This window comes from Falco punctatus, assembly GCF_963210335.1.
Source record: "Falco punctatus genome assembly, chromosome: 5".
Taxonomy (NCBI): domain Eukaryota; kingdom Metazoa; phylum Chordata; class Aves; order Falconiformes; family Falconidae; genus Falco; species Falco punctatus.
The window spans coordinates 47,149,077-47,175,856 of NC_137584.1; the positions used below are offsets into that span (position 1 = coordinate 47,149,077).

At 39.1% G+C, this 26,780-nt stretch overlaps 2 protein-coding genes across 7 annotated transcripts in view; both read right to left on the reverse strand.

The window, feature by feature from the left end:
* Positions 1-382: 382 nt before the first annotated feature.
* Positions 383-20,525, reverse strand: MTRF1L (mitochondrial translation release factor 1 like). Of its 2 annotated transcripts, none has more exons than XM_080389148.1 (7): positions 14,717-20,525; positions 12,228-12,307; positions 10,777-10,960; positions 4,533-4,696; positions 3,452-3,569; positions 1,490-1,626; positions 383-1,030 (listed from the first exon to the last, which is right to left on the reverse strand). In XM_080389148.1, the coding sequence occupies exons 1-7, from the start codon at positions 15,012-15,014 to the stop codon at positions 815-817; spliced, it is 1,197 nt and encodes a 398-aa protein (XP_080245274.1). In that variant the 5' UTR covers positions 15,015-20,525; the 3' UTR covers positions 383-814. The 2 variants fall into 2 exon arrangements, with proteins under 2 accessions (XP_080245274.1, XP_080245275.1); XM_080389149.1 differs by lacking the exon at positions 14,717-20,525 and adding an exon at positions 14,428-14,635.
* Positions 20,526-20,672: 147 nt separating this feature from the next.
* The window catches only part of RGS17 (regulator of G protein signaling 17), a 75,099-nt gene continuing 68,991 nt past the window's right edge, over positions 20,673-26,780 (reverse strand). For all 5 annotated transcript variants that reach the window (XM_080389156.1, XM_080389154.1, XM_080389155.1 and 2 more), the window contains 2 exons: positions 25,499-25,733; positions 20,673-21,804 (listed from right to left, as the gene is read on the reverse strand). In XM_080389156.1, coding sequence (XP_080245282.1) covers positions 21,616-21,804; positions 25,499-25,733 — 424 coding nt within the window. In that variant the 3' untranslated portion in view covers positions 20,673-21,615. The remainder of the gene's footprint in view (positions 21,805-25,498; positions 25,734-26,780) is intronic.

The window sequence follows — 26,780 nt, forward strand, 5'->3', positions numbered from 1 at the left end:
CACAGATCAAATGTTTTAAGATGTTGTTAAATAAATAGACAAGGACCACATATATAACACATAACATTCAGAAAGTCAATAAACTGGAGAGACAATTAAAAACATAAAGGAGAAACCGAAGCCAAATGGAGACTGAAATATCAGCCAAACAATATTGTAACAATTCTTTGCACTTTTGACTCAGGAACAGAAACATCCGTTTCAGAAACAATTCATATAACTCGTCCCTTGACTTCCACAGCTTTTTTTTTTTTTTTTGAACAAGGGATGTTCCTAAACAACTTTTTGTGTTTATTAATAAGGGCCAGAAGGCCATGCAAACATAAAGGAGATACACTTTGAAGCCCTCCCACATGCCATGTATTAGTGATAAACAAATATGCAGATTAGCAATGGGGTCATTTATTTATCACTTGCTTCCAATCACTCAAACAAAATACGACTTTTTTGTTCTCTCAAGTATGCTATTTGACACTGTAGTGATGTTTAAACTACTGTTTAAATGAAAACTGTGACTAGAAATAGCTCATTTTTTAATGCATACCTTTCAATAGTGGTGTATCTTTATCTTCTCAGTGGAGAAAGTTAAAAATTGCAGTTACTTCTGACCCAGTCCAATTTACTATTTAAGTGGACTGCTACATCAAGCCCATCTCACTTGGCAAGTGAGAACACTGTTTATCAGTCACGAGGAAACAAGCTGTGGTGTCTGTCATGATCTGAAAAGCAGTTGCATTTTCTGGGTGTTGCTCCAAGAAGCTCCTTTGCAGACAAGTGTCTACATCTTCTGTAATGGGCTGAAAAAAAGCATTGTTCAGGAAAGATGCTTTTTTTCATTTTCTGAAATAATTTCCATTAAAGATTCATAATCATCATATTCACTCAAAGTTTGTATCATTTCATCTAGCATTTCTTCCCCTAGCATGAAACACTCAATATGATGCACTGATCTGCTAATCCTGTGGTCAGTAACCCGGTCCTGTGGAAAGTTGTATGTTCTGATCTTCTCTGATCTTCCTTTAGTCCCAATCTATCGAACAAAAAGAATCAGTTTACCAACATTGTCTTTTTATAAAAAGGGTGACATATTGATTAAGCATGTAAAGCAAAAGCTTCTTCTGCCTCGCACAATTATGCAAAATTTGTTATAATTACATAGTACTCGGACCAGTTCAGTAGTTGCAGTTGTTGCAGTAATCATTCTCAAACATGTAAAAGCACAATTTTACTGTACCTTTTTCTAATACTATTCCAGTTCTTTGTGCTGTAATCCAGATTGTTTCACTACATCTCTAGAGAGTACACACTACTGAAATTTTGAGTCTGGCTAATATACGAACTTTATTGCTGAAGTAGAATGTAATTTTTTTGCATTGCGTAAGTTCTTCCTGGGCTCTTGTTCCTCTGTATGGCCATTTACTATTTGCAGTTCGGTACAGGAGTTGCCCCAAGCCCATACATAATTATATTTTTACTAAGTGAATCTTACTTGAATCTTTCGAACATTGTTTCTCTTTTTGGTTTCTTCTTCCAGTTTGGCGTTGTATAGTTTGGCACATAGCATTTGCATAGCCTTCTCTTTGTTTCTAATTTGAGATCTTTCTTGCTGACATTCAGACATTATCCCTGCCAAAAATATCATGACATTTAACACTTAACAGTAACACACACTAAGAGAGCTTTGCAGTTGCTAGATTTTTATTAAGTTACAATAAGATGTTTCTTTCTTCAATACAAATTTTAGGCTGGGAACATGAAAATCCAGGCTTATTAATATCTACTGATATATTTGGGGAGAGAAGTGCAGTCTGAGTTGTACAAGTGTTTTAAGCCATAAGATAAGAAATTTAATTTGATACATTGGACAACAGGTGGATAATGAAGTAAAAGCTATGTCGTGTAATCTGACTTACAAAAGACGCTTTTAATGCTTGTAATTTTTGACCACAGTTTCAGGAAATTTAGGATGTAAGGAGCAGTATACTACATGAGACAGTGAGTATATAGAATATGATCAGAATATACAAAAGTGGCCACTATTTTCTTAATAAAAAGGTGTGGTTTCTCCTCCCAGAACATGCAGCTCAAGTTAAGTGTGATAAGAAGTGAACAGCCTAAGAAAGGAGTAGGGAGAAGAAATATAGGAAGAGGACAGCACAAGCTATGCTGTTGTTTGGATTTATTTTAAGTAATGGTAAGAATACAGTATGCTTTTATAAGATTATGTAGTATTACTTTATAAAAGACTTGTTTAAAAACAAGTTTTTGGATCACAATGAAGGTTTATAAAAAGACTTAGGATGAGAGAAATAGAAGAAGTAACAGGACAATTGTAAAGAAAGAGAGATCAGGAGGAATGAAGAAGGGAAAGGTGGAACAAGAAGTCAGGAGATAAGGTGAGTTATAAACCCCCCCATTTACCATGTCTAGTGCATAACCACAAAAAAATTTGTAATACATTTTGACATTTCTCTAACAAACATAACTGCCTTTAGCGAAAACTCAGATCATTTGCTGGTTTTAGTTTGTGGGATTTCTTTCCAAACATGTAGGCAATCCAAAACTTTTTGGATCTGTAGGACCTTTTTGTCACCATATCACTATCCTCTCCACTGTTTACCTTCTGCTTTACTGAGGTGATGTCACAAGTGCAGAATGGATTCATGCTTTAATAACTATGAAGAAATGGGTGGCAAAAATCTGGATACCTGAAGATAAAGAGCATTTGGGATTACCCTGAGGCTGTAAAGCCTGACTAATGTTTGTGGTAGAGAAGAGGAAAAGTTAAAAAGCAATGAAAGTCAAGGCAGCTGTTGTGGATTGCTCAAAGGGAAGTAAAAAGCTTAGGAATGGCAATAAAAAAAAAAAAAAAAAAAAAAAAAAAAAAAAGAGATGACAGCTAAAATCAGGTAGCATTTGAGGGTGTATCTTATCCTTCCCACGTTTCCTAACCTGAGCCCTGGGGATGGGCCTCCTAATTATTTTTGTAATCTGTGGGAAAGGAGCCAGCAGACAAATGGAAGCTGGCATCCTGAGTAGACTCTGCAATTAAAAGCAACATTTTAATAAGCAAACAGAGCAATCTCTCTTTTGGAGACTAGTCATGAAAAGCCACATCATCGGATTTTAACCTATTCTGTTTTTCAATTTCTTTTCCATTATTTGAAAGCTTAAATATAACTTTTTCATATAAATTGATTTGGATGTTTTTAGAGTATCATGCTTAATGGCACAATGAATAGCTTGCCTACTGAAGCCAGTAGTCCTCACTATTACAAACTGGAGTGGGCACAAGATGGTGCATTTAGAGTACTACACACACAGTGAAAAAAACTCTATGAAAACTCTGCTCTACTGTTGTCTAGGTTTGAAAATAAAACCACACTTCCAAAAGAAATTCTGACAGCAGTTTTGCAATGTAGATGTTGTACTAAGGAAAAAAATGAAGCACCTGTTGGAATATGAACTATCCGTACAGCACTGTCTGTGGTATTGACATGCTGGCCTCCAGCTCCACTAGCTCGCTTTGTTTCTATCCGTAGGTCTTTCGGATTAATTTCGAGCCTTGTCTGTCATGGGAGACAGAAAGAAGAAAAAAAATAAAATAACACGTTTAAGTTGTTTCTTTCTAGACAGATGTCAAATATGCACAGTTGGTTTACTTTACAAGGTATATTCAGGCAAGATCAAGCTTTGTTTATGAGCGGCAGCTCACATCCACTTACAAACATATTAACAAATCCTTCTAGCCAGACTGGAATGCAACATCATGGAAGCCAGGAAACCAGACAAATAGTAATTTAAGGTGTAACCATCCCTTAGCACTAATCTCCCTCCTCCTCTGAAAGCTCTGCACCCTCTTCTGACAGTCAAACTGTATTTGAGCTTGAAGAAGTGTTTTTTAGATAAAATGGAACACGTTTCTTTTGCTGGAATGGATAGATGGTCTCTGGGAGAAAGGAGCAAGACAATTTTGGGACAGAACAGGAATGAGTAACACCTTTTGCGATTTGCTAGGTCAACACAATACAAAGATCAAAACAAAGCTTTAATTCTTAACCAGTTGTTTGTAACCCAGCAAATAGGTCAAGAATGAATTATCACCCCTACAGTTGGGAAGGGGAAAGTGAGAACACTACAAAAATGGGGAAGCAGAGGTGTTAAAAGAAATCTCTACGGGCTCTGTAAACTATTTCAGTCTTTTGTTACTTTGTAACAAAGGTAAAGTTTTCCACAAAACATGCAAAACAGTCTGAGTGAATTTTCAAGTTCTAGTGAAGTAAACTGCCAGTGACTTTCTTCAGATTATGATTATGAGGAAATCCAGAAAGTCTTTATTTCACCCCCCTAGATAAAAATAAACAATGTGACTTAGTTTAAAACTACTACTACTACTAATAATAAAAAAGTCATTAAGAGAGAATAACAAGAGAGACAGAAATATCTCTTGATATTTCTCGAGTATCAGCAATACGGCATGTAAAAACATTGCTCATGGTAAAGACTGTTATACTAAAAGATAAAAATATTACCTCGGTGGGTTGGGGTAATATTGCAACAGTCATTGTGCTGGTATGAATGCGCCCTTGCTTTTCTGTCTTTGGTACCCGCTGGACACGGTGCACCCCTCCTTCAAATTTCATGTACTTGTAAGCCTCAAGACCAGCTATACTGGCAACTGCATGTCTTAGGCCACCTTAAACAGAGAAGAAAAATAGTTGTAAACCTGTAAGAAAAACTGTCAAATTCTTTTTTATAGATTTAATTTTTATATACATATAAAGATTGTCTATGAGCCACGTACATACATGTACACATACGATCATAAACAACAGTAGAACTCTAGTACCAAAAGTAAGTTTACATAAAGATCAGATTTTGAAAACCACATTCAGAAATTACATCAGGTTTTTTTGTTAGTTTAGAACCTTATCATTCAATGGGGAAAACCCCAACTCTTTAACTAAAGGATGTGTGTTATTTTTGCCCCTTGTCCTCTATGCATCCTACCCAGGTCTTATCTTCGCTCTTTCATTTTGATCTTTTGCTCCCTTGGAGTGAGCAGAACTCCAGCTTCTGCCCCTCTTACCAATACATCCAGCAAAACACTTGACAGCAACGTGCTAAAAACTAGCATTGAACAGCTTGGAACTTGGAAGTAAAGTCCAATACCATCATGGTTTCATGACAGTTTGTTGCAATACTAGTTCATGGCATTTTTGCTCTTCCTTGTTTGTTAGTGTGCAAAGCCTTTGGCCACGCCAGTACAACTATTTGAAGGATCAGAGAAGTGATGACGCTATAAATGAATGTGATTTTTCACCTGTTTTGGATTCTAATCCTGCTCAGTTCCCTGATGCCATTGTCAGCACAGTGGGTGGTGTGTCAAGGGAACGATTAAAGAGGACATAGGTGGTCTTGAAAGAGTATTGCTGTTGAAGTCTTGCAACATGAAACCACAGCAAGGAAGAGGCACATACTTCGCAGAAATAGTTTTAGCTATCTCTAGACTAAGGAAATCAACCACAAAAACAAGACAGCAGCTTTTGAAAAAAGGAAAATGAAGACAATGTAGAATCTGAAAATGGCCTACACAGCAGGAAAAAAAACATTAGCCAGAATGAAGGGTGGGATTTTCACCTCTACTGAGAAGGTTTGCAAATGTTTTTATTCTACAGAAATTTAACATTCCCTCAAGTTTAGTAAAATGTATTTCCTTTTATAGTCACCTTTGCGGAAAATAGCCTAAACTGCTTCTTCCTTTGTCTTTCATCTCAATTTTGTCCTTCTGACTTTTAATTTTTTTCTCCTATTTGTACACATCTGTACCACTTTGATTCAAATGCACTGTTCAACACACCTAGTGCTTCACTGATTTAATTTACATTATCTATTATCAATTCCATAAGATAAATCCATTCTGTTTAGAATAAATCTGACCATAAAGCATATAGTTTAACAAATAAGAATCTCTCTCAAAATCTTCAGTTTAGATCAGTAAGGTTCATTCTAACAGGGAGTGTGAAATCTTTCTACTGCTATGCAAACACTATTCAAATGAACAAAAGATTCGTTCTTTACTCTAAAAGAATCTTATATAACCTAAAATAATTTATGTATTTGAGTAATAAAACTCATTCACTCCTTTGCGGATAAAAGCAACTACTAAAAAAATCATAAGCAACCTCTGCACATGAGGAAGAAGCCAGGCTACATCAGGAGTAAAATAACATGAATGTCCACAAGGTTACAGTACCAATGACAAATATTAATTACATGATCAGCAATTCATTGCAAAAGGTAATGTTCTGTCTTTTCTCCCTCTTCTGGCATTACTATAAATACCACAGGCACAGTCCATCTGTGTGAGTTGAGGCCACATCCGTGACATGTTCAGGAGAGTTTAAGTTTGTAGTGATAAGAGCGTGCTAGTGGCACCACAGTACTTAACAAGAGATGACCAAGACACTGGTTCAGAAGATAAGTATTTAGGTCATACTGCTTCAGATTGGGTATTACCAACACAGGTTAATATGAAATACAGCCAAATCCAATGAAATGTCAACAAACACCTTACCCTGGCAGACATGTCATGGGCCTGTCAAATGTAGTTAGCTTTTACTATGTGCTTGATCCTATTCAAATAAAATGTCCCTCTCTATCCTGAAAGCTGATGTGCGCAAAACAAGGGTGCGAGTTTGTGCTCTTTCTTTATGTGGCATCTTATAGCCAGATTGAGACAAAGTCCCGTATCTGTCTCTGCCTGCCACTACAGGGTGAGAGGCTGTGCATAAATAATGACATGTGGGTTTGTGCTTTAATGTGCGCGCTAAATCTTGAATGTGCTGTTTTTACAGCAGCATCCCTTAGGGTAGGTCAATAAAGCCAGTTAAGAGTGGACTGAAACCAATTCTTAATTGCAGCTTTGTTTAATATTCACTTTATTCACACATGCTAACATTCAGACTTCAGCCAAATTCTGGAGCTCTCTGAAAGGAGGGAGTTTGATGTTTTAATGTAGGACCTTGCTTTTTGCTCATGCAGTCCACAAAAACAGAGTGCGGATGGGATGCAACGGGCTAGTGTCATCAGCAAGCATCCTTAACTCCATTCTTACTCAGCACAGCACAGACACTTTGAACCTAAGGGTTTAAACATGCCTTTAGGTGGCATAGCATCCCTACCTCCCAAATGATTTCTAGCTACTCAGTTTTGATATGTGGTCATAGAATCACAGAATGGTCTGGGTTGGAAAGGACCTTAAAGATCCTCCTGTTCCAATCCTCCTGCTGTGGGCAGGGACACCTTCCACTAGACCAGGTTGCTCAAAGCCCCATCCAACCTGGTCATACAAGTAAGATCAGAAAATACACTACAAGAGGCTGACAAAGGCTACGGCTGCCTTTATTTTTCTCTAAATTTACAACCTAACTTCCTAAACACTCATTTCAGTGCACAGACAAGCCCTCAGCAAGACAAAAGAGTTTAAAATAAATAGCTATTGAAAACCTAGCAGTTTCAAAGAGAAAATACAGGTAGATGTATACTAAATTAATGTATTAACTCAGTTTCCCATCTAAGGCATTACAGACAGTTCCTCTGAGGGTGTGGGCTCCTTGTCCAAGGACTGAGCTTTGACCAAAAGTGTAGCCAAGCACAACTCCCTTTCTCTTCAATCACAGGACTGCAAGCTGAGTCAGACCTGACTTAAGACTATCCAATAACAGAATTTTTAACCCAAATCAGTGGACTAATCCAATTAGCACTTTGACCTCAAAATTACTGGAGCTGAGAAAGAAAGACCATATGGCTGGCAGCTGGCTGGAAGGTGGGACAGCCCTGGTTGAAGCTAACTGTGAAACTGTGCTCTGAAGGTGAAATTGTCTGTGACTGCTGGGGTTTACCCCATCTAAGTCTTTATCTCAATGGAAAGGGCAACTCCCCCCATCCCCTGGTATATAAAATAAAGACAACCCAGATGCTTCCCCCATTCTGTTTACACCCATCTAGCCTGCACCATGTTGATCCTATTTATTTAAAAAAACCCAGTAATTTCTGTCGGCTTTGAAGGCTGAACTGGTTCAGCTCCTGGCAAAGTGTTTGCCTGGTCATGAATGGGGATAAACATGACTTTCCTCTTTCAGCAACAACCTGCATTGTACATGAAGCTTCTTCTTGCTCCTACCTTCACTTGAACTGTGCAAATAGTTTACTTGACAAACGGCCTCTTGACCATAAAAAAAAGTTTATAAATAGTAACAAATCTAGGTAACAGACAATAGTGAATTCCAGTGTCATTGAATTAAAAAAATGTATATTTACTAATTGAATCCACAACAGTCACTCTAGAAGGAGATTCTGATACTGTGAAAACCTGAGTTCATGTTCATCAACTTGAACACCTGCTAAGACACCTGCTAAGAACTCTAAAGAAAGTTTTTAGAACATTTTACAGATATAACACTTCTAAAAATCAAATTCTATTAAAGATTTTAAGAACACAGAAGTACAAGCAAAATCCATAGAAAGCTAAATTGTATCTCCATATCCTGAAGGTGCAGACATGGGCCCCCTTTTTTTGAGGTATGAATACAGACAACAAATCAACCCTGTACCTAGATTTTCAACTCCCCAGTTTGTGATGTCCAACTGTATTTCTTCCATGGCGTTCAATTTTTTAACCTTGTTTTAATCCCTCAATATAGAACAGTGAATCAAAAACTGTAGTTATGCAAGAAGGGTCTTAGGGCACAGAGAAACCCTCATTAGAAGGGAAAAGTAGCTCACTGACATGAAAAGCTCAATTAGGAGAGCTGTGGATATTTATTTTTTGTGAATTTCTGCACAGTTGACACAGAAAGGGTATACTTGATAATACTCAAAAATATCACTGAGTACAAAATAAGGCATAAGTAAACAGAAGTAGTGTTAGAAGATGCTTCACATTTCTTAAAGCTTGCTACAAATTCCTCTGCAATTATGTGTTGACTGAAAAAAGATCAGTTTTCTGACAGATTACATATCCTAACATCCCAGTTTTTCTCATTTCTTCTTCAAGTTTCACTCAAAAAGAAAAAAAATGCTGAAGAAAGTATGAATACAGGCAAATTTTCACAACCCAGCTGAACTAGAAGTAGCAAGCTGCACAAGTGCGCACCTACTGATTCGTACCAACTATAGTAACACGTTACCTCTACGGCAATACGTAAGCAAGCAAAATGTGCTAGCTTTACTCACAGCAGCACGGGTAACAGTAAACCTGCAGATCCATTAACAGACACAGACTTAGCAAGTCTAGCCTGCTGAGAAATGTGACTAGCAATCTGTCCATCAAAACCTAAAATCCCTGCCACTGGCTGGCCATGTTTTGGACTGCAGTTTCACCACTGGCTTATGCTGACTGAACCTCTTGCTGCTGGAAGGAGGTCCTGGTTTTCTCACTGCACCGTTGGTAGCCACATGCTCCTGCCTCCACCACCTCCACGAGCGTTTCTTCTCTTCTCTTGTGCTGGATTACCTGAAAACTAATTGGGGAGAGGGGTGTGTGTGCACACTGTTTTTCAGTTGGATTGGCTTGGTGATGAGACTCTGTGAAGAGGGATCACCATGGGGGCCAGTGCAAAGAAGTCAGCAGCAACACAGAGACAGCAGCCTGATCCTTGTGGAACAACTTACACAGTAAACTGGATTCAGCTAAAACTAACTAACATGTGTTACTGCCTCAGTTTGTTGTGTAAACCTACCAGTCTTCATCTTTGCAGAGACAGTGTTCTATGAGATGCAGTGAACCGACTTCACAGCTCATCATCACCAGAAGATCCAGTTTTTCCACTCCTTGCATTCAGTCCCATCTTCTGCTTATCTTATGCTAGCCCTCAGGCTCATGAGAACTGACTTAACACATTAACTAGGCAAAAAACTCCCAGTTGTAAAAAGCAAAGTCTTCACCAGTTTAAGTGAAAGGACACCAAACCAGACAATTAACACAAAAAAAAAAAAAAAAAAAAAAAAAGAAATGAAAAAAAGGTAGGACTGCTCAGACAGGAAGGGAGGATAAGGAAGAGGGAAGAAAGGAGAAACAGGCATTAAGCTGTTAAACTGATTACCTGTGACATTTTAGTTGAAGACTTAGAAATAATTAGATCTCTTATCTCGCCCCTCAAAGTCTCAACAATTCCCCCACTTTGCTCATCCATTAGCTGTTACAGATGAGCTATATCCAAACATCTCATTTCTTTACATAAATCCTCAGATGACGTTATTTCAGACAAATTCAAGATGTTTGAGATTAAACTTCAAGAATAGTTTGAATTATACTGATCCCTCTCCACCAAGGGATTCATAATTATAAACAGACTTTCAACCTGCCAAACTGATCTATAAACACTAGAAACACTAAGTAACTAAGTCTAACAGCATATACAAGTGAGAAGTCTATGTAGTCTGTATTGGTAATAAATAAAGCTAAAACAACATATCTTCATCACTTTCTAAATTCTCTTCTGCCAAACACTTAGTTTCATTTCTACTTTTTGAAACTACTGAAAGACAAGTATTATTGCTTAACGACTTTAGTATTTTAATAATACTACTGAAATGGAATTTCATTCTCAAACACAAAAGCTAAGGGAAATTGTACTCAGACATTCAAGCAATCTTCCACTTCTAAAATTAAGTTAGTGCAAAATAGCTTCCTGTAGTCAGGAAATTCAAGTGTCATATGAATGAGTGTGTTAACTTAAAAAGTTACAAAGATGAACTATTTTCATTACTGACCTATTTCACTGGGAAAGTATTCTAATATTTCAAATTTCCACTTTTTATAGGCAGCGTATCGTTGATACATATCAAATATCTCCGAGGTGAACAGCATGGCTTCCTGCCCTCCAACTCCAGCGGTTACTTCCATGACAAGATCATTCTTGTCTGTTTCTTCTGAAGGAATCAAAAGCAACAGTATCTGTGAATACAAAAACAGCCCGCTAAGACTTCCCTCCGACACTGCTGTCCCCAGCTGAGATAGTATAAAATGCCAAGCAAGTCCTCCGTAATCAATCTAGGTTGCGTTCTCCTGCACTAACTCCTTGGCTGCCCTGAGGACAGGCTTCTCATGCCTCTTGCAGTGAAGCAACAGCAGTCAGGAGGAGGTGGGGGGGATGTTCCGCTGCAGGAAGGCTCCCCGGGTCTGCTCACAGTTGCAGGAGCTACAAAGGTCTCTCTCAAGACCTACGAAACTTCTCAGAAGTTTTCACGCATCAGGAGCACTGCGATGGTTGGATACCACAGGATACAGGCTGGTTCTTGCAAGACAGCTGAGCACCTCCCTTCCCATCAGATTCCCTTTTAACCTGGTCTCAGTTGCAGCGCTAAGAAGGTATAGATGTTCAGGAGGACAGTCCTTCAACAACAATCCAGCTGTATTATTCATTTATTTATTTAAAAAGAGAGAGCCAGCCTTATACTGATCTGCAGAAGAAAGGTACACTACAACCAAACCAACTGTATCACAATTTTGCAGGCTGGATCAAAACTCGGGATGATTTGCAAATGCTTCTCAATCACCCTCTTTAGCATTTGGTGATGCTTCCCTCCACAGACTACTTCCTCTTTTGGAAAAGTTCTAAGTATTGACAAAAATATAAAGTGACTATTGTATTCTTGTGGGAGGAATAAACAATGCGACTATACCAGCTTCTACTTCACCAGTAACATTAAGAATATGTAACAGTGTGTCTATGTAAAGATCATTATTTTCCTGTTAAGTAACATAAAATGTACATAGACCAAAAAGTAACATAGAAAAGTAACATAAAAGCAACATAAGATGTGGAATCTACACAAGGTAACAGTCTGAAGTAGTTACATAGTATTAAGCTAATTATTTTTTTTTCCGCAAAAAACCACTGGTGTGTGTGATACTATACAAATTTAATGTTTCCAGTAGGTAAAAAGCTGGACATCCATGAGGGTACACCCAAACAAGACAAACCTACTCATAAAGATGTACTGATTCAAACAATTTCAGGTACAAGCAGGCCCTTGCAGGCTGTGTCTATACCACCTGCATTTTCCATTTTCCTTAGATAACAGACAGTTGAGGACTACAATTGGGAGGGAGAGGAAGAGAAGAGAAGTTTTATCATATACATCTTACTTTGATAAAAGGACAATCTGAATTTGTAAATTTAAGAATGGGAAGGAAATAGGGGCTTTTAAAGGGATCTAACCTGGTGTTTCAGTTCAGCTATCTCTTCTTCACAGGAGGCAATTTCCCTTTCTGCAAGTTTCTGGAAATCTTCACTCTCATCTGAAATATTTGAGCATGGTTAATCCTCAGACTTACATCAGTGCCAGTCTCAGAAAACCTTCAAAAAAATAACCACATGAAGAACTTACTCTACCAAAAAAAACCCCAAAACACAAACAACTAACAAACCATCACACAAGCACACCCACACCCACACACACACACACACACACACACACCCCGCTCCAAAATACTAGATATGTCAGAAAATTAGATTAATAATACAGTCTGGAACAAAGATGCACAGTAGATATTGAGTGTTATCTGATATTGTTCAGGTATGAGACATGGGAAAATCTGAAATACAAGAAGACTCCAGAGGCCCCTTCCTGCTTCAATCATTCTGTGATTCTAAAATTACTTTCTGTATTTCAATGTGACATGAACATTAAGGATTTAGAGAGCACAGCAGCTCCACAACTGACACTCTTCATTAAACGGAGTACTACCCCTATCATTGTATACAAAAATTTGAAGATAATAGCAGTAATTTCAAGTATTTTATCTCTGTAAATTTATTTCAGAACAGCTGCAAAACCTCTAACACATCATGAAAAAAAAAGGTATGGAAGAAGTCTTGCATAATAAGAGGAACTTGTAATTTCGAAGTGTTACTTGACTGATCAACACATGCTTTACAACTAAGACTTGTTTTTCTGTACTACAGTTCCGATATGTTAAAATGTACCTTTTTTTCTGGTCAGTATCAAACTTTACACACACATAAAATTAAAAAAAAAAAAAAATATCAACACCTTAAGCAGCCTCTGATCTACACTGATTCAGCTCACTCGCCCAGAAGAAAAAAAACATTACGCCCAAAAAGGAGAAAATGGTACACACGATGAAAAAGGTGGAATTGGGGTGGGCACAGGGACACATTCAGCAGCAAGAGATGAAAAAGATGGTAGACTTCTTTTTTCTGTGTGCAGCAAGCTTTTAAATGCATCCAGCTGAGGCGGGAGATGCACGCTTACAATGAAGCCAAACCCTTTCAACACTGTAACTGCATTTAGTCACCAGCACAATTTTAAATGAAACTTTTAAACTTCACAATTTAGGTTAAATATTAGTGATTTACTATCACCCTGCCCCCATCACTTCTGTAAAAAGGAAGTTAAAAAGATAATCATGCGTAAATTGGTTTTACCTACAGCTGGCTTAGAGCACCCACGGTTGATTGTAACTCTTTAAACATGTAACCTTGATCATCTCCAACTATCTACCTTTCTTTACAACAACTACTGACTGATAAGGGCTAGTCATTAAGGCCAGCAGAAGGAAGGATAAGAATTAAGGAATTACAGGTGTGTTAAGAGTAAAACTCTATCATTGATAATGCTACTATTATGCAAAAAAAGAAAATAATATAACAAAAATTAATAGCAGTTGCATACCTTAAGATGCAAACATAATATAGCCTCTAAAATCAGTTTAAAATAATATGTACAGATATTTTTACGTATGAACTACAAAGTTCTCAAAGTTACTAAGTCCTTGTGTTAATTTTGCTGAAGTTCTAAGCCTGGTTTTGATGACACTGGTTTTTTTAGCAGGTTTTGAAAGCTGAGGAAATACCTTCCATTTCATTTCATTCAGTTAAGTTTGAGTCAATGACTAGTTTGTTCACAGGAACAATTTCTCCTTTTTTCAATCCGAAGTGGGACAAGAATGAACAGAAAAGAACCCAAATGTGCTTTTAGACAGTATTTGCCATCTCTGTTAGAAAAGCTGACTGCAGTTAGCACTTTAATCTGTATTTAGCAAAGTAGTAACTACTAAAGGGAACGTTTCATGATCTAGTGAACGTTTACTGATCTTATAGTACTCCTTTTCTGCATTTTGGTTTCTAACTGCTATCAAAATTTTGATACAAGGTAACTGCTATCAAAAGTTTGATTCAGGGTAGGAAATACTATTTGCAACACCGAGGTGTGTGGCTTCTGACGCCACCCAGCTCCACCACAGCGCCGAAGCAGCACTGTGACTGCTGAAACGGATGCAGGCAGGCAGACTGGTCTGTTTTGACAGCAAGGAAAAAATAATTAAAAAAAGAAAATAAAAAAGGGACAATATTCTACCCCTGATTAATTGCCTTCATTTTATATGAAATACAGTACCGCGCTGCTCTTCCTTCAAGTTCCAGCGGCTCCCACGCTCAGGGCTAAGCCTTTCCCGCTCACCCGTGCCCTGACCTCCGTTCAGGAGGCCTGCTGGCCTTCGGCAGCGGCCAGCACGGGGACACCGCCCGGGAGGTCCCCAGCCACCAGTCCACCGCCCTCGCGCCACCGCGCCGGCACGCGCGGCCGGCATCCGCTACCGCCCGCCTCCACCCACAGCCTGGGGGCGCTCGCCCAATGGCATCGGCATATGCAAATCGCGGCCGCCCCGCCCCACCCCGCCCCGCACCTTGCCGCGCCAGCTCCTGCGTGTCGCGCAGCTCCTGCTCCTTGTCGCGCAGCTGCTGGATCCGCGCCGCCAGCTCCGGCCCCGCCCCGGCCCCGCCCCGCGCCTCCAGCAGCCGCCGTAAGGAGGGGGCGGCGAACAGGTCGGCTAAGCTGGGCCGGGCGCTCAGCCCGCGGCGCGGCTGCCGCTGCCATGTCACCGCCGCGCAGCTCCCGCCCGGCGCTGCCCGGCGGCTCCGAGGGATTGGCGCGGCGGCCCGGCAGCCTTGCACGGCGCGGAGAGCTCGCGAGAGCAGCCGCATGCCCGGCCGGGGTGGGAGCTCGGGCGCTCTTCCTTCGCCAGCCCTGCCCGTGCCGGAAACACCCGAACGCCCTCGCCCGCCTCCCTTCCGGGTTTCCGGAAGCTGCCGAAGAAGTTCGGCGCCGATTTGGGGCGCAGTCGGAAATTATCGGTGCTTGCTGGCGGAAAGGGACGAAGGAGTTCGGCTCCCTTCGTTCCGCGGGGCGGCGCCCTGGGCCGGGCGCGCTCTGGTGGGCCAGCGCTGGCGGGGCGGGCTGAGGGCTCGGCGGGAGCCGGGCGGGTCAGGCTCCTGCCCGTGCCTCCCCGCAGGCCGGGGCGGGAGGCAGTGCTGGCGTGGGGTTTTTATTCATCCTGACAAGAAAAAAAACCCAAAACAAACCAAGCCCCAGACCTTGCCAAATCCTCCATAGCGCAAGTTTAAAGCCGGGTTCTGGGGCCGTTTAGTGTCCAACGCCGCAGCCAGCCTCCAGGGCTGCTCATGTGAAGGGGAAGTGGGAAGCCTCGACTGGGGCTGGGGGTGTCCAGGTCACTTACAGGTTGTCTCCTGTCACTCCAGAAGAAATTCTGAGAATCAAAATACCCCGAGGAGGACGAAGTCATAAATGTTTGTGGAAGGATACCTCCACAGTAAAAGCAGGTGCAAAATTAAGCATTTAGAGGAAAACAAATGCATTGTCAGAAGAAAAAAGGGTGATTGAAGGAGCCTTTACCTCAGGGATTAGTGGAGGAAACTAAAAGACTGCCCATTTACCGAGTACAGTGTCTTACATTAAAGTTTTAGACTGGAAGGCTGTGAAGATGCAGTCACTGAGTAAATGTGATGTGATGGGTGTTGTGGGATAATCTTGGCAAATCCCCTCAAGTATGCAGACAGTGTGGCATAGTAACCTTCTTTCAGATAGCATCATTAATGAGATTCTTGGCTACACTCAAGACAGTTATTATAAAAATGTGCAACTATCCCTATAATGTTATTGGGCAGTATTTTATCTTGCAATAATTGGAGGAGTCAAAGTGGTCTTTGCCATTCTTCTGTCCTTGTTCATGTCTTAACAAAACTAGGTAATCATACTTTATAACTAAATTACACCAGTGGAATAACAGTAACTTCCATATGATATATGCTATTAGTAAATTGTTATTTTCATGAATGTAGTAACAAAAGCAAGAGTAATGCTTGCACACCTAAGTAGTTTTGGTAGTCAGAAATGAAAATTTGGAAGTTTTGTTCCATTGTGGAAATCCAAAGGCAATATGGTCAATGGGAGAATTTGTTATTTGGAATATGTTTAATGTTCAATTAAAATGGTTGGATAAAAACTTTTCCCTATGATTGTAAACGCACCACTTTGAATAAGGTTTATTGGCAGAATACACTGTAGCAATAATTTATAAGTAAAATCACATTCAAAGAGCTTTGTGGAGAATGTACAGTCTGTGTGGCTGGTCTGGCGCTGATAAACAGCCCAGGCTGTTGCTTATGAGATCTCACCCACCAAAAGCTTCCCTTACATTCACTACTGCCTGCCCATGAAGGTTCCTGAAGCCTTCTTTCAGTAGGGTAAAGGAAATATTTATGCATTTAATAGACCAAATATTTTGGTGTTCTGTAATAATAAAAGAAATTATAAGAGTCTAACAGCTGTGTGAACCCCATTTGTGAGAGCAGGATGCAGAACTCAGGACATTTAGAGTAGGGGGTGATATAATGTAAAGCTTGTAAGAAGATAAAAACAGGTTGTGTGAGTCAATGACTGATGGTCAGTCTCTGAATCACCTGAATTGTATCCCTGTTTTAAATTGGAAGGATGGATTTCCACAAAGTGAGGATGAAGGAAGGGGCAAAATCTGGCTTTTGGTGTAACATTAAAGTAATATGCAGACAACGTTTATGTCAGGTTTTTTCCCCACTGACTTTGGCACCATTGTTGCTTTGTTCGTTCATTCCACAAACGTCACTTCTGCTGCTGGCAGAAGTATTCAGGACCTATGTGAATGGGGCTGATGTTTTGTCACTGCAAATGTACTCAGGGTATTGGTGAACAGGACTAGACCTTTGTCACTGCAGCCATGTGCCAGAATGTGCTACAGTGCTACTCTTGGGTCTCCTCAAAAATAACAGCGTTATGGGCTAAGAAAAACCCTGTTTGGACTTGGTAGTTAGACATGGTTCAAATCAACTTGGAGCAGAAATTGCAGCTGTCTGTCTACATGCAACCATAAATTTTTGCATTGTTGGATTTGATAAGGACTTGGGTTGTTGTTGGCTGGGTTAAGACTGCTGGGAGCAGGCTGACAGACATTGTGACACAGAGGTGTGAGCTTTACTCCTTGTGGTGTAGAGTCTCTGAAGTTCAGAGAATTTCTTGTATCAGCTTTGCTTTTGATTTTGCATTGTGGAATACTTATGTTAAGTGACTTTCGCAAGCACTTACTGCACGAAGAAGCTGCCGGTTCCTGAGCAGGCTCATGGCGTGGTCAGTCCAGAAAGCTGTCTCACCAAAAGAGCTCCCCACCTTTTTTAAAGATACTGGTTCCACAGGCAGATGCTCCTTGTGATCAAATTTGCTGCCTAAGGGAGCAAGTTTGGCATCAGGTGACAGCTTAAACCCTGGCTGATAAAGGTAGAATGTAGGTCTCCTTTATTTGCTTGGTTTAGCCTACAGCCTAGCAGACACTTTAGCATGCTTTTAGTTTTAAGCAGAGCTATTACTAGCTTAAGTCTGGTTTTTGTCCACTCTGTTGTCCTGCGAATGGATTATGTGGACTCCAGAGGTGCTCAAGCAACTTGTGGACGAGCTGTGGACCTGGAAGCACTATGGCCATACTTCCATGGTATGTTGCTGCCTGGACTCAGCTGGTTAACACGCAGCCTAGCCACGTGTGTAACTGACCTGTCTTTTGTCCATCACACCTTTAATCTCCTTCATACCATATGTGCCTTCAGTCTAATTTAAATACCCTTGATCCTATCTGTGGGGTTTTGGGGTTGGTTTTGTTTTATCCTGGGTGCTCCAGACTACTTTCAGCTCATACGAAAGCTGACTGTCAACAGCTAAGTTGAACACATGCATAATACAATATATATTCAGTTTCTTTGAAACCTAAAGGTCAGGAGTGTACACAAATGCTCTGCTTATTTGTCGCTATTTGGCATTAGGCTGTATTTGACAGAAAAGATTAAACACTGGGCAAGTCACAAAAACATAACTCACTTTCTGTAGTTCTCTTGCTATATACATTCTCATGAAAAACTGAAATACAAGTTAAATACATACTTATTTTATTCCAGGCTATAGAATAAGTGTATTTAGGCAGTTTTTCAAAGTGTATTGTACACTGCATGCACAATAAATCAGTTTAATAGCTTGACTGTTTTACAATTTGTGTTCAAAGAACTGTATGATAGGCAATGAGATCATGTTACAGCACGACTTGTTGTCCATTTGGACCATATCCATTTTTTCATAAAAAAATTTGGGAAACCCAAACTGATAGATGAAATGTATATTAAACATTTTAATATGAGCATTTGCTCCAAGAAAGAAACTTCACGTGTTATGTTCATTTTTTAAATCCCTCCAAATAGAGGATTTAAGACAAGAAATTTTGAACGTGATTTCATTGCAGTATTACACTTAAGACTGGTGTAATATTTTTCAAAATGATGGAACAGTTTCCGAAGACAGATTTTGGAATCTTATGCTAGAAAGCGAGATAATATTTTAGGGCCCATACATTTAGCTTTAAAACTGTCCTTGAAAGGATGACTTGTCAATGTTGACAAGAACTTCTACCTGTGTGAAATATCTTATAAAGATAGCTTATGACTAGCAGGTCACCATCAAATAGTAACATTAAGAATATTCAAGTCTACATTTGTAAAGACTTATGCATGCAGTTTTGTCTCTTACACCTTGTTTAGATGTGTGGACTAGATGTATTGTGCCTCAAACATCAACAAGCTTGAAATTACACTATGTAAATATATACATATATGATGCTGTATGTTTAGTACCACAGTAAATATAACTGTAATCAAATGATACTAGACATATGTAGGACCATAGTTAAATTCCAATTAAGAAAAAACCCAGAAAAATTCATTGTTTCTAACAGTATTTCACAGCTGAAGGAGGCAGTCCTTTCTTACTGAATCCCCCCCCCCTCAGGATTTGTAAACAATATAGCTATTATTCTACCAGTATAATAATTGAATGTTTTATTCATAATGGTAAGTAGCTAACCAACATGAATAAAGTTGTCATAACACAATAACACTTTCAGACAAAACAGGTATTTATTAAAAGAAACATTTATAAATATTTTGTCTTGCATTTTAAACTACATTTTCATAAATAACAATATTTAAAAGTGCTGAATATGGTAGGATAGTCAGCAACGCCACTGTAAACAGATTTGTTTTCCACTTTGCAGATTTTTTTTTTAGATCCCATTTTTTCAAACACTACAACAGTTAAAATATTTGCATAGGGAATAGAGAATAGCCCTTTTAATCATCTCCTGAATTCTATATAAATTACAAAACCAAATGAGTTTAAGAAACATTTCGTTAAATTTTTTGTATATATATCCAAAAAAAGCACACAGGTTTCAAGTAAAAAGAATGATTAAAAAATTCCCCAGACTTGCTATTTGAAGCATGTTCAATAAATTAAAAAAATGAGAGGTAGTAAAACAAAGGAAAAAAATAAGCCCCAGAAGATAAACGAAGACCTGCGTCCTACCAGTTACTGTATAGCAGCAGATCCACCTGGGCAGCAGCGGCTCCAGCGAAAGCTGGCACCGGAGGCTGCCTGCAAGGAGTAACTGGGTGGTTGGAGCCAAGTGTGTTGGGGCTAGATTCAACTCACGGACACAACTGCCAGACCTTCTGGTCACCATCGAAAGCAATGGGCTTATGCCATGTTTAGTCCTATGTAAGCGAGAAGAACCTTGCCTCTTAAGTCTTAGTATAAGACCAGAGTTGTTAGTATTAAATATATATATATACACACATATATACATACATGTATATATATATATTTTTAACAAGTATTCAAAGCCATTTCTTGGTATATCTATAGCAGTTTGTGAAGGATGCTAATGCTCATTTTGCTTGTATATGGTAGCTATGAAGATGGGTTTTTTTAAGTTCCAAGTCACTGTCTCTTTAAACATCAAAATGCATCCTGAAATTGGACATTTTTGACAAAAAGGCCAAGCAAACACCTATTAAAAACACCATGGCAGCCAAGCAATGGGAGTACTGTGCTGCCTTAGCTCTGATTAAGGGCTCAGTACAGGATTCTTTACCCAGGAAAGACACCCGTTGCGTTTCCATAGGCATTTTGCTTGGGTAAGGACTGTGGGTTTAGGAGCCCTTGAAGTTTGGTTTAATATTACTCTTGAAACCCCTTGTTTTCAAGGAGTTACTCAAAATCAATGAGGCTAGAAGCTAAGATAAGTCTTCTTTAACCCGCCACCTCGTAAAACATTACTTTGTTTAAAAACATTTTTTACCGGATTTAGCTTTCAGGAAAAAAAATAATCTTACAGGACAGATGCAATTCATCAAAATGTTCTAAAATGCTCTAAAATGCTACATGTAGGCAATCTTTTATTAAATTCCTTTATTCAAAAAACTAAATTATCAAGCTTTTTGTTTTTTGTGTTTTTTGTGTTTTTTGTTTTTTTTTTTTTTTCTGAACTACATAACATTATACAACAGTGTTAGAACTGGATAGCCAGTCTTTAATAAATCAATTACAGTATCTGACATCTGAAATGTACATTGAAAATCTTTGTTCTTTTAACAATTAAACAATATCAGCGCATAGACTGTGTCACCCAGATATGGATCCCTTTAAGTGGTTTGTGCTTTTTTTTTTCTTCTTTTTTTTTCTTTCTTTTTTTTGACATTGCAAACTTTGTAATGAAAATGCCACAGTTTTGGCAGTGAACAACCAGAGGAATCCTCTGCTTGATTTGTTTTAAATAAACAGTGATAAATAGCTCTTTTTTTCTGTACAGAAATATTGGCTTCAAAAAGTCAGTGTATTGTACTCAGTAGAGCATGTTTAGTAATGCTACACCTTAAAAATTGGCTTTTTTCAGTTAGTGATGTTAAAAAATGCAAGCCTCTTTCTGGTTTGCTGCAATTGTTTCTATGTACCATAAGACTGTATTGCACAAAAAAAGTTCTTAAATACAGATATAATTTATGTTATTGGATTAAATATTGCAACAACTAAGTGATAAGTGAAGCAGTTTTACCTTGCACATGCAGTGTGAGGATACACAAGGAGACTGTTCATAAAACTACAAATACATCATTGCAATCTTGACTCCAGTAAGGTGAAAGGAGTGTGAAACAAATGTATTTTGGCAAATCCATTGTTCCCCTCCCATGCCATCTCAAGCAAGGAGGACCTTGGTAAAAATGTAGACAGAGACCATAATATGTATTTGTTTTCTTCACAGTAGCCTGAGTAGTGCTAAACTGTAGTTCTCCAGGAACCCAGCTCCAGATGTTATTAAACTACTTTTCTTCCATCCCACCCACCCCAAAAAAATCAAGTTATTTTGTTTGAAAATTAAAACTAAGTTTCAGAAGTAGAGCCTGTAATACTTTCAACAAGAGACTTATAAATCTGAGAGTTCAAAAACCTTGGAAAAGAGTCTCTGTGCATTAGGGTGTATATCTGGAGCTGGGCATCTTCATACATGTGAGGACTGGGATCCAGCAAGTTTCTGTTGATCACTTCTCTCACCCGGGAATCAAGACTAACCTGAAAAAGATAAGAAAAGACTAATCTTGAACAATAATGTCAGAAAGATTGTTATATGTTATATCGTTATTACTCAGGCCTCCATTGAACGTGTGAGTTTATCAGAGCCACCACACAATTACAGACTAAGACCGTTGACTCTACTTCAGTTTTGATGTGATCTCTGCATCCATCTTAAGATCTGTGAGATGAAATACAGCTGTATAACAGAATAAATACAGTACAGCTAAATAAAGCTCTGCAGTAACCTGGATTTCCAAAAATTATGTTATACTACCTTATTTTTTTTTTCACATATTTATTTCTCTGAAAAGAATGTTGAATGACTCTCATTCAGAGAGCTGAAATTCAGAGAGATTTTTTTCCTGACCATATGTGGTTAAATCTTTAGAAGCTTTCTATTCAACATTCTCATCTGGCTGCCTTACACATTTTTTTTCTTTTTTTTTTTTTTTTTTTCAGGCACCGCACTTATTACTCACAAATTACCCACAGTTTTTTATAATTTTTATCATGTTAATCTCCCCATTAATATTAACTATTTCAGATTTGTTCTTCTTTTCAAGACTTTAACATCTGATAATTTATACTTTCAGGATATCATATGTCCATATTGAAGTGGTTAGCAAGTTTCAATTTTAGCTTCTCATTTACTTTCTTTCCATTTGTAATGAACTCCAAAAAGGCCACATTACATTTGGGATGAATACTCAGAGGATTTTAGAAAATCATTTAGAAATTTGAGTGAATGGACAGTTTATCCACAAAATGCTGTAAAACCAGTAAAATTAATGCCTTCTGGATTAAATGAAATTGCAGTAGATGGAAAGCCCACTGGGGCTAGCAAGGGTTTACTCAGCTAAGAAGAAAAAGGCTAAAACTCTGAGCAGTGAAATACCAAGCACACATTAGTTAAGCTACTGTGATTTACACCAGGTTGCAGTCTGACCCTACTACTCTGTAACCCTATAAATACATATTGATGTTGTCTGAAGGATTGAATTCAACCCTGGAAAGCTCCATGAACACATACCTTGGTATGTGAGGGATGCTAACTGAGATGAAAACTCAGAACATGTGTGGATGTATGAGCTTGTGGGTTTTTATATGTGGTAAAGCAAAGTCTTTGAAATACAGTGGTATGGTATAGTATGGAGGAGTAAATATAGATTTTCATTATATCTTCAGTACCAACTGTAGAATCTGTCATTGTCGGTTCGTTGGCATATTGGAGTATGTTGCTGCCACAGCAGGCTTTCTCCTCACACAGCTCTTTCTCCTCCAGTATTTGCTGTTACTTGGTTATCAGTTACAAAGCACAACTGTGATGCAGCCTAACTGTGAGTAAACTGTTGCCGATTCGTGCTAGCAAACTGTACCTATTACTCCAGTATGCTATCTCTGCAGAATAACCGTTATGGCTGCCTAATGCACGCTCTCCACCCAAGCACTCATTTAGGCTTGCAGGCAGCACCCCGGGGCTGTGCGCCCGCCTTACGGATGGGCAGCAGTGCTGCATGAGCTGCCATGAACAGCCTTTCCCACCCTGGCTCTTCCTCTCCCTTGCGCTGGCACTGCTGTCTGGGCAGCCCCACAGCTAGCTGAGTTAAGGAATTGATCTATCTGAAAGTGGCATTTCTTTTCTATGCTGTTTTTCAACCCAGGCATTTTTCATTGTCTAACTGATGTAGCTGTGTGAGCAGGCCAGACTGCGCAGCAGGAATGAACAGACTGGTGGGGCTGCTCAGCCAGGGGCCACCTGCTTACAGACACAACAGCGTGCAGGGGTGTAGTGTTATGGTAGTTTTGAGAAGCAGTGTTGCAGCCGTGTGTCTTCAGAATTTATTGAATAGATTTCAGTCCTAGAGTATTGCATTTCTGTAGCACAGAAATGACACACTAAGATTTAAGCAATTCTCCCCCTGACACACATGCACTTGCATGTATCTTAGCAAAAACAGTCTGTGCAGCTAGCTAATTGGTTCTTCATTATCAAATATTATTGCTGGGATTAACAACTCGAATTTGGCAGGATGGTGGGGCTTTGTGCCATTGAATACAGTACAAGTTAATTGCATTTATAGAATGAAAAATAAAATTAATTATGGAACTATTAATTTACACTGTAGTTACTCAGTGAGTCACTAAAGCCAGATGGCAAAACTAGTTGGAATTACTAAAGGTATTTCCTTGCTAAGCAGATGAACACAGGGTATGTGTTTAGAACACTAAGACCTTCTGCCTCAATAACTTCATCACTGAACAAGTGATGCTACATATTTCAGCTTGTATGCTAAAAGATAAAATCTGGAACGGGATGGCTGGATGAACAAGAGCTTTTCAGCTCCTGTGCTGATCTAAAGCATTGCAAACAGTTCTTGTTTGCCTCTTAAGAATTCCAGGAGCAGGGACAACTGGATTGATGACATCTGCACACGTCCAGTGCATCAAGTTTGTGAGTGGTTTTGTTAAATCTAAGTCAAACAACACTTAGTGGTTGAATTTTAACTGCTGGTTGATCTTAGCTTAAAAAGACAACTGAGCATTCAACACATATATATGTACTAGAGATATTATAAGAAAATCTCATTATTAGCTTGCTGTACTGCTGGTTTTCTCACTCCAGAGCAAAAGTATACACTATGGCACAAGAGAAGATAATGGAGCTGTAAATTGCTGTTGGTTTCATTCATATGAATGAAGTTGCAAATTATTACTGAGTGCAGCACAGAAAGCAAGGTCCACAGTGAGTATAAAGTAGCATAACATCATTGAGTATGTAGTCGGATGCAATGCACAAAATCAAGGGAAAGGAGCTAAACGTACATGACATGGCCTAAAAAAAGACTCTTCAATAGTGCTTATATATTTATGTATCTCACTATTCCAAGATATGGTTTGATAGGGGATGCTTTTTCTTTACTCCAGGTGAAGATGATTTCAGAATTTGCCTATTTCAGTTTAAGGATTATAGACAATCTTACATAATTTCCCAGATACTATCATACCTTTCATTAGAGAAAATACATGGTCTCCATTCCTGGATTCTCACATAGGAATAACCAGTGCAAATTTGGACTTTCTCCGAGACAGCTGTTGCAAAAGATAAATCTGTAATGATTCTGATTTAAATTCCTTAGTTTTGCTGTCTTTTCTCCAGAAATCCATTTGCATTACTTACTCCCTCTCTCTGGCAGGCATGTAGCATTACTGAAGAAGCATACATAAGAAGAACATGATGGACATGTTGGAATAAGTCCAGAGGAGGGACACAAAGATGATCAGAGAGCTGGAGCACCTCTCACAGGTGCAAAAACGAGGTGCAAAAGAGCAACTGTCTTTGAGCAACTTGGTCTAGTGGAAGTTGTCCCTTCCCATGGCAGGGGGTTTGGAACTAGATGATCTTTGAGGTCTCTTCCAACCCAAACCATCCTATGATTCTATACCTATTTCTCAGCCTTCTCTTACTGGAGTCTCTTGAGCCTTACAGAGAAATTTGAGGTGGTGTGGTCAATGATGCTAAATGACCCAGCACCTGTGTCTCTGCTTTTTCTGTCCCTTCCTTTCCTGATTTAATGTCCATACTAGACTTTCATCTGACAAATCAGGCAGACTTTGAGACCCCCATCTGGCAATCCAGGGTATAACATTTCTGCTTTAACAGAAAATGCAAATGTAGCATTTACAGCTTTACCTCTTTTGGTGATAGTATAGAAATGTAATCTTCATATATAAGTCTTGCTTTTTCTTCAATAACTTTCTTGTTCTGTTCCTTCTTTAGATCTTCACACGCAAGCCAGAAAAGCAGGTTCTCCTCACTATACTCTGTTCGAAGAAACTCTCTGAAAAGGTTCCTCCCAGCTGGTGTTTTCATCATCTTGTCAAAATTCTGAGACCAAGACAAAATTTCATCTGCAGTAGGGTTTTGGCTGCAAAAGCAAAGTATCATTACAAATATGCTTCTATTTTTTTAACAGTGTTTTCATACATCCATCCAAAAATTCTCCTTTCAACTGCACTATAGTCCAGATTGAAAACTGGAAGCAAAAAGGCTTCAGCAGTGACAGGGGAATTTTGTTCAGTGTTCACTTGTGCATTCATTATCTCGATAGCCTACTGAACATGTTCAATGTTATAAGACATGTGCCTGGCTTTCTACAAGTTTTTTTACGAATGTTTTTAGCCATCAGACTCAAAGGCAAAATCCCACAACAGCACTGAATTCTTGCATCTGCAGTTAAAGGAGATGTGATTTCAGGGACCTGGCAATAGACTCCCCTTCATGGGGGGGTTAGGTGACACCTGATGTCCCTGCCTGCTTCTGATGGTGTTTGGCCAATCACTGGCTGCCACATGATTTGGTTCAGGAAGGACAAGAAAAACAAAAGGCTCTTGGCAGCCAAGAGCATACTAATGAGGCCCAACAAAATAGTAATTCAGAGAGCTTTTAAATTAACATATTTCTCTGTGCTTGTACATAAGGGTTGCTAAGTTTCCCTCTGCTTAGTGCTATTGACCTGAATTATGATCTATTGGCATGAGATGTGATGGACGTAGCTGGCAAAACTGGAAAGAGAAGAAATGGGAAAAAGTCCTTATTCCCATTTTCTGCTGGGAAGTATTCATGGGTTGTAAGAGTGGACGCACTAGATAAGTGAACAGAAGACTAACTTGCGTCACTAATCCATTAATGTACCAATGAATAGCTTCAGAAGGTAATACTCCAAATTACTTAACAACAATTAAATATGTTTTCAAACTTAATTCTGAGCACTAACTCTCCCCTTCCTGATAGGATCCAACACAAGAGCTTTACTAGCTGTTCTTAATAGCTTCTCTGTAATCATGTTGCACAGTAAATGATGTTTGTCTATATGATTTCTCTTCAAGTCCATTTATCAATTCTTACTCTGCATGCAAGGCAGACTGGATGATGGGAGGCTCTTTGTGATAGCTTTTCAGCAGTCCAAAAGGCA

Bases quoted from the DNA above. Each gene is read 5' to 3' on its own strand.
- MTRF1L (XM_080389148.1), bottom strand. From the start codon at position 15,014: ATGCGGCTGCTCTCGCGAGCTCTCCGCGCCGTGCAAGGCTGCCGGGCC. The intron at 12,308-14,716 runs GTGCGGGGCGGG...CAAATATTTCAG, and splicing joins GCAGGAGCTGGCGCGGCAAG to ATGAGAGTGAAGATTTCCAG. The intron at 3,570-4,532 runs GTAATATTTTTA...CTCCCATGACAG, and splicing joins TATTACCCCAACCCACCGAG to ACAAGGCTCGAAATTAATCC.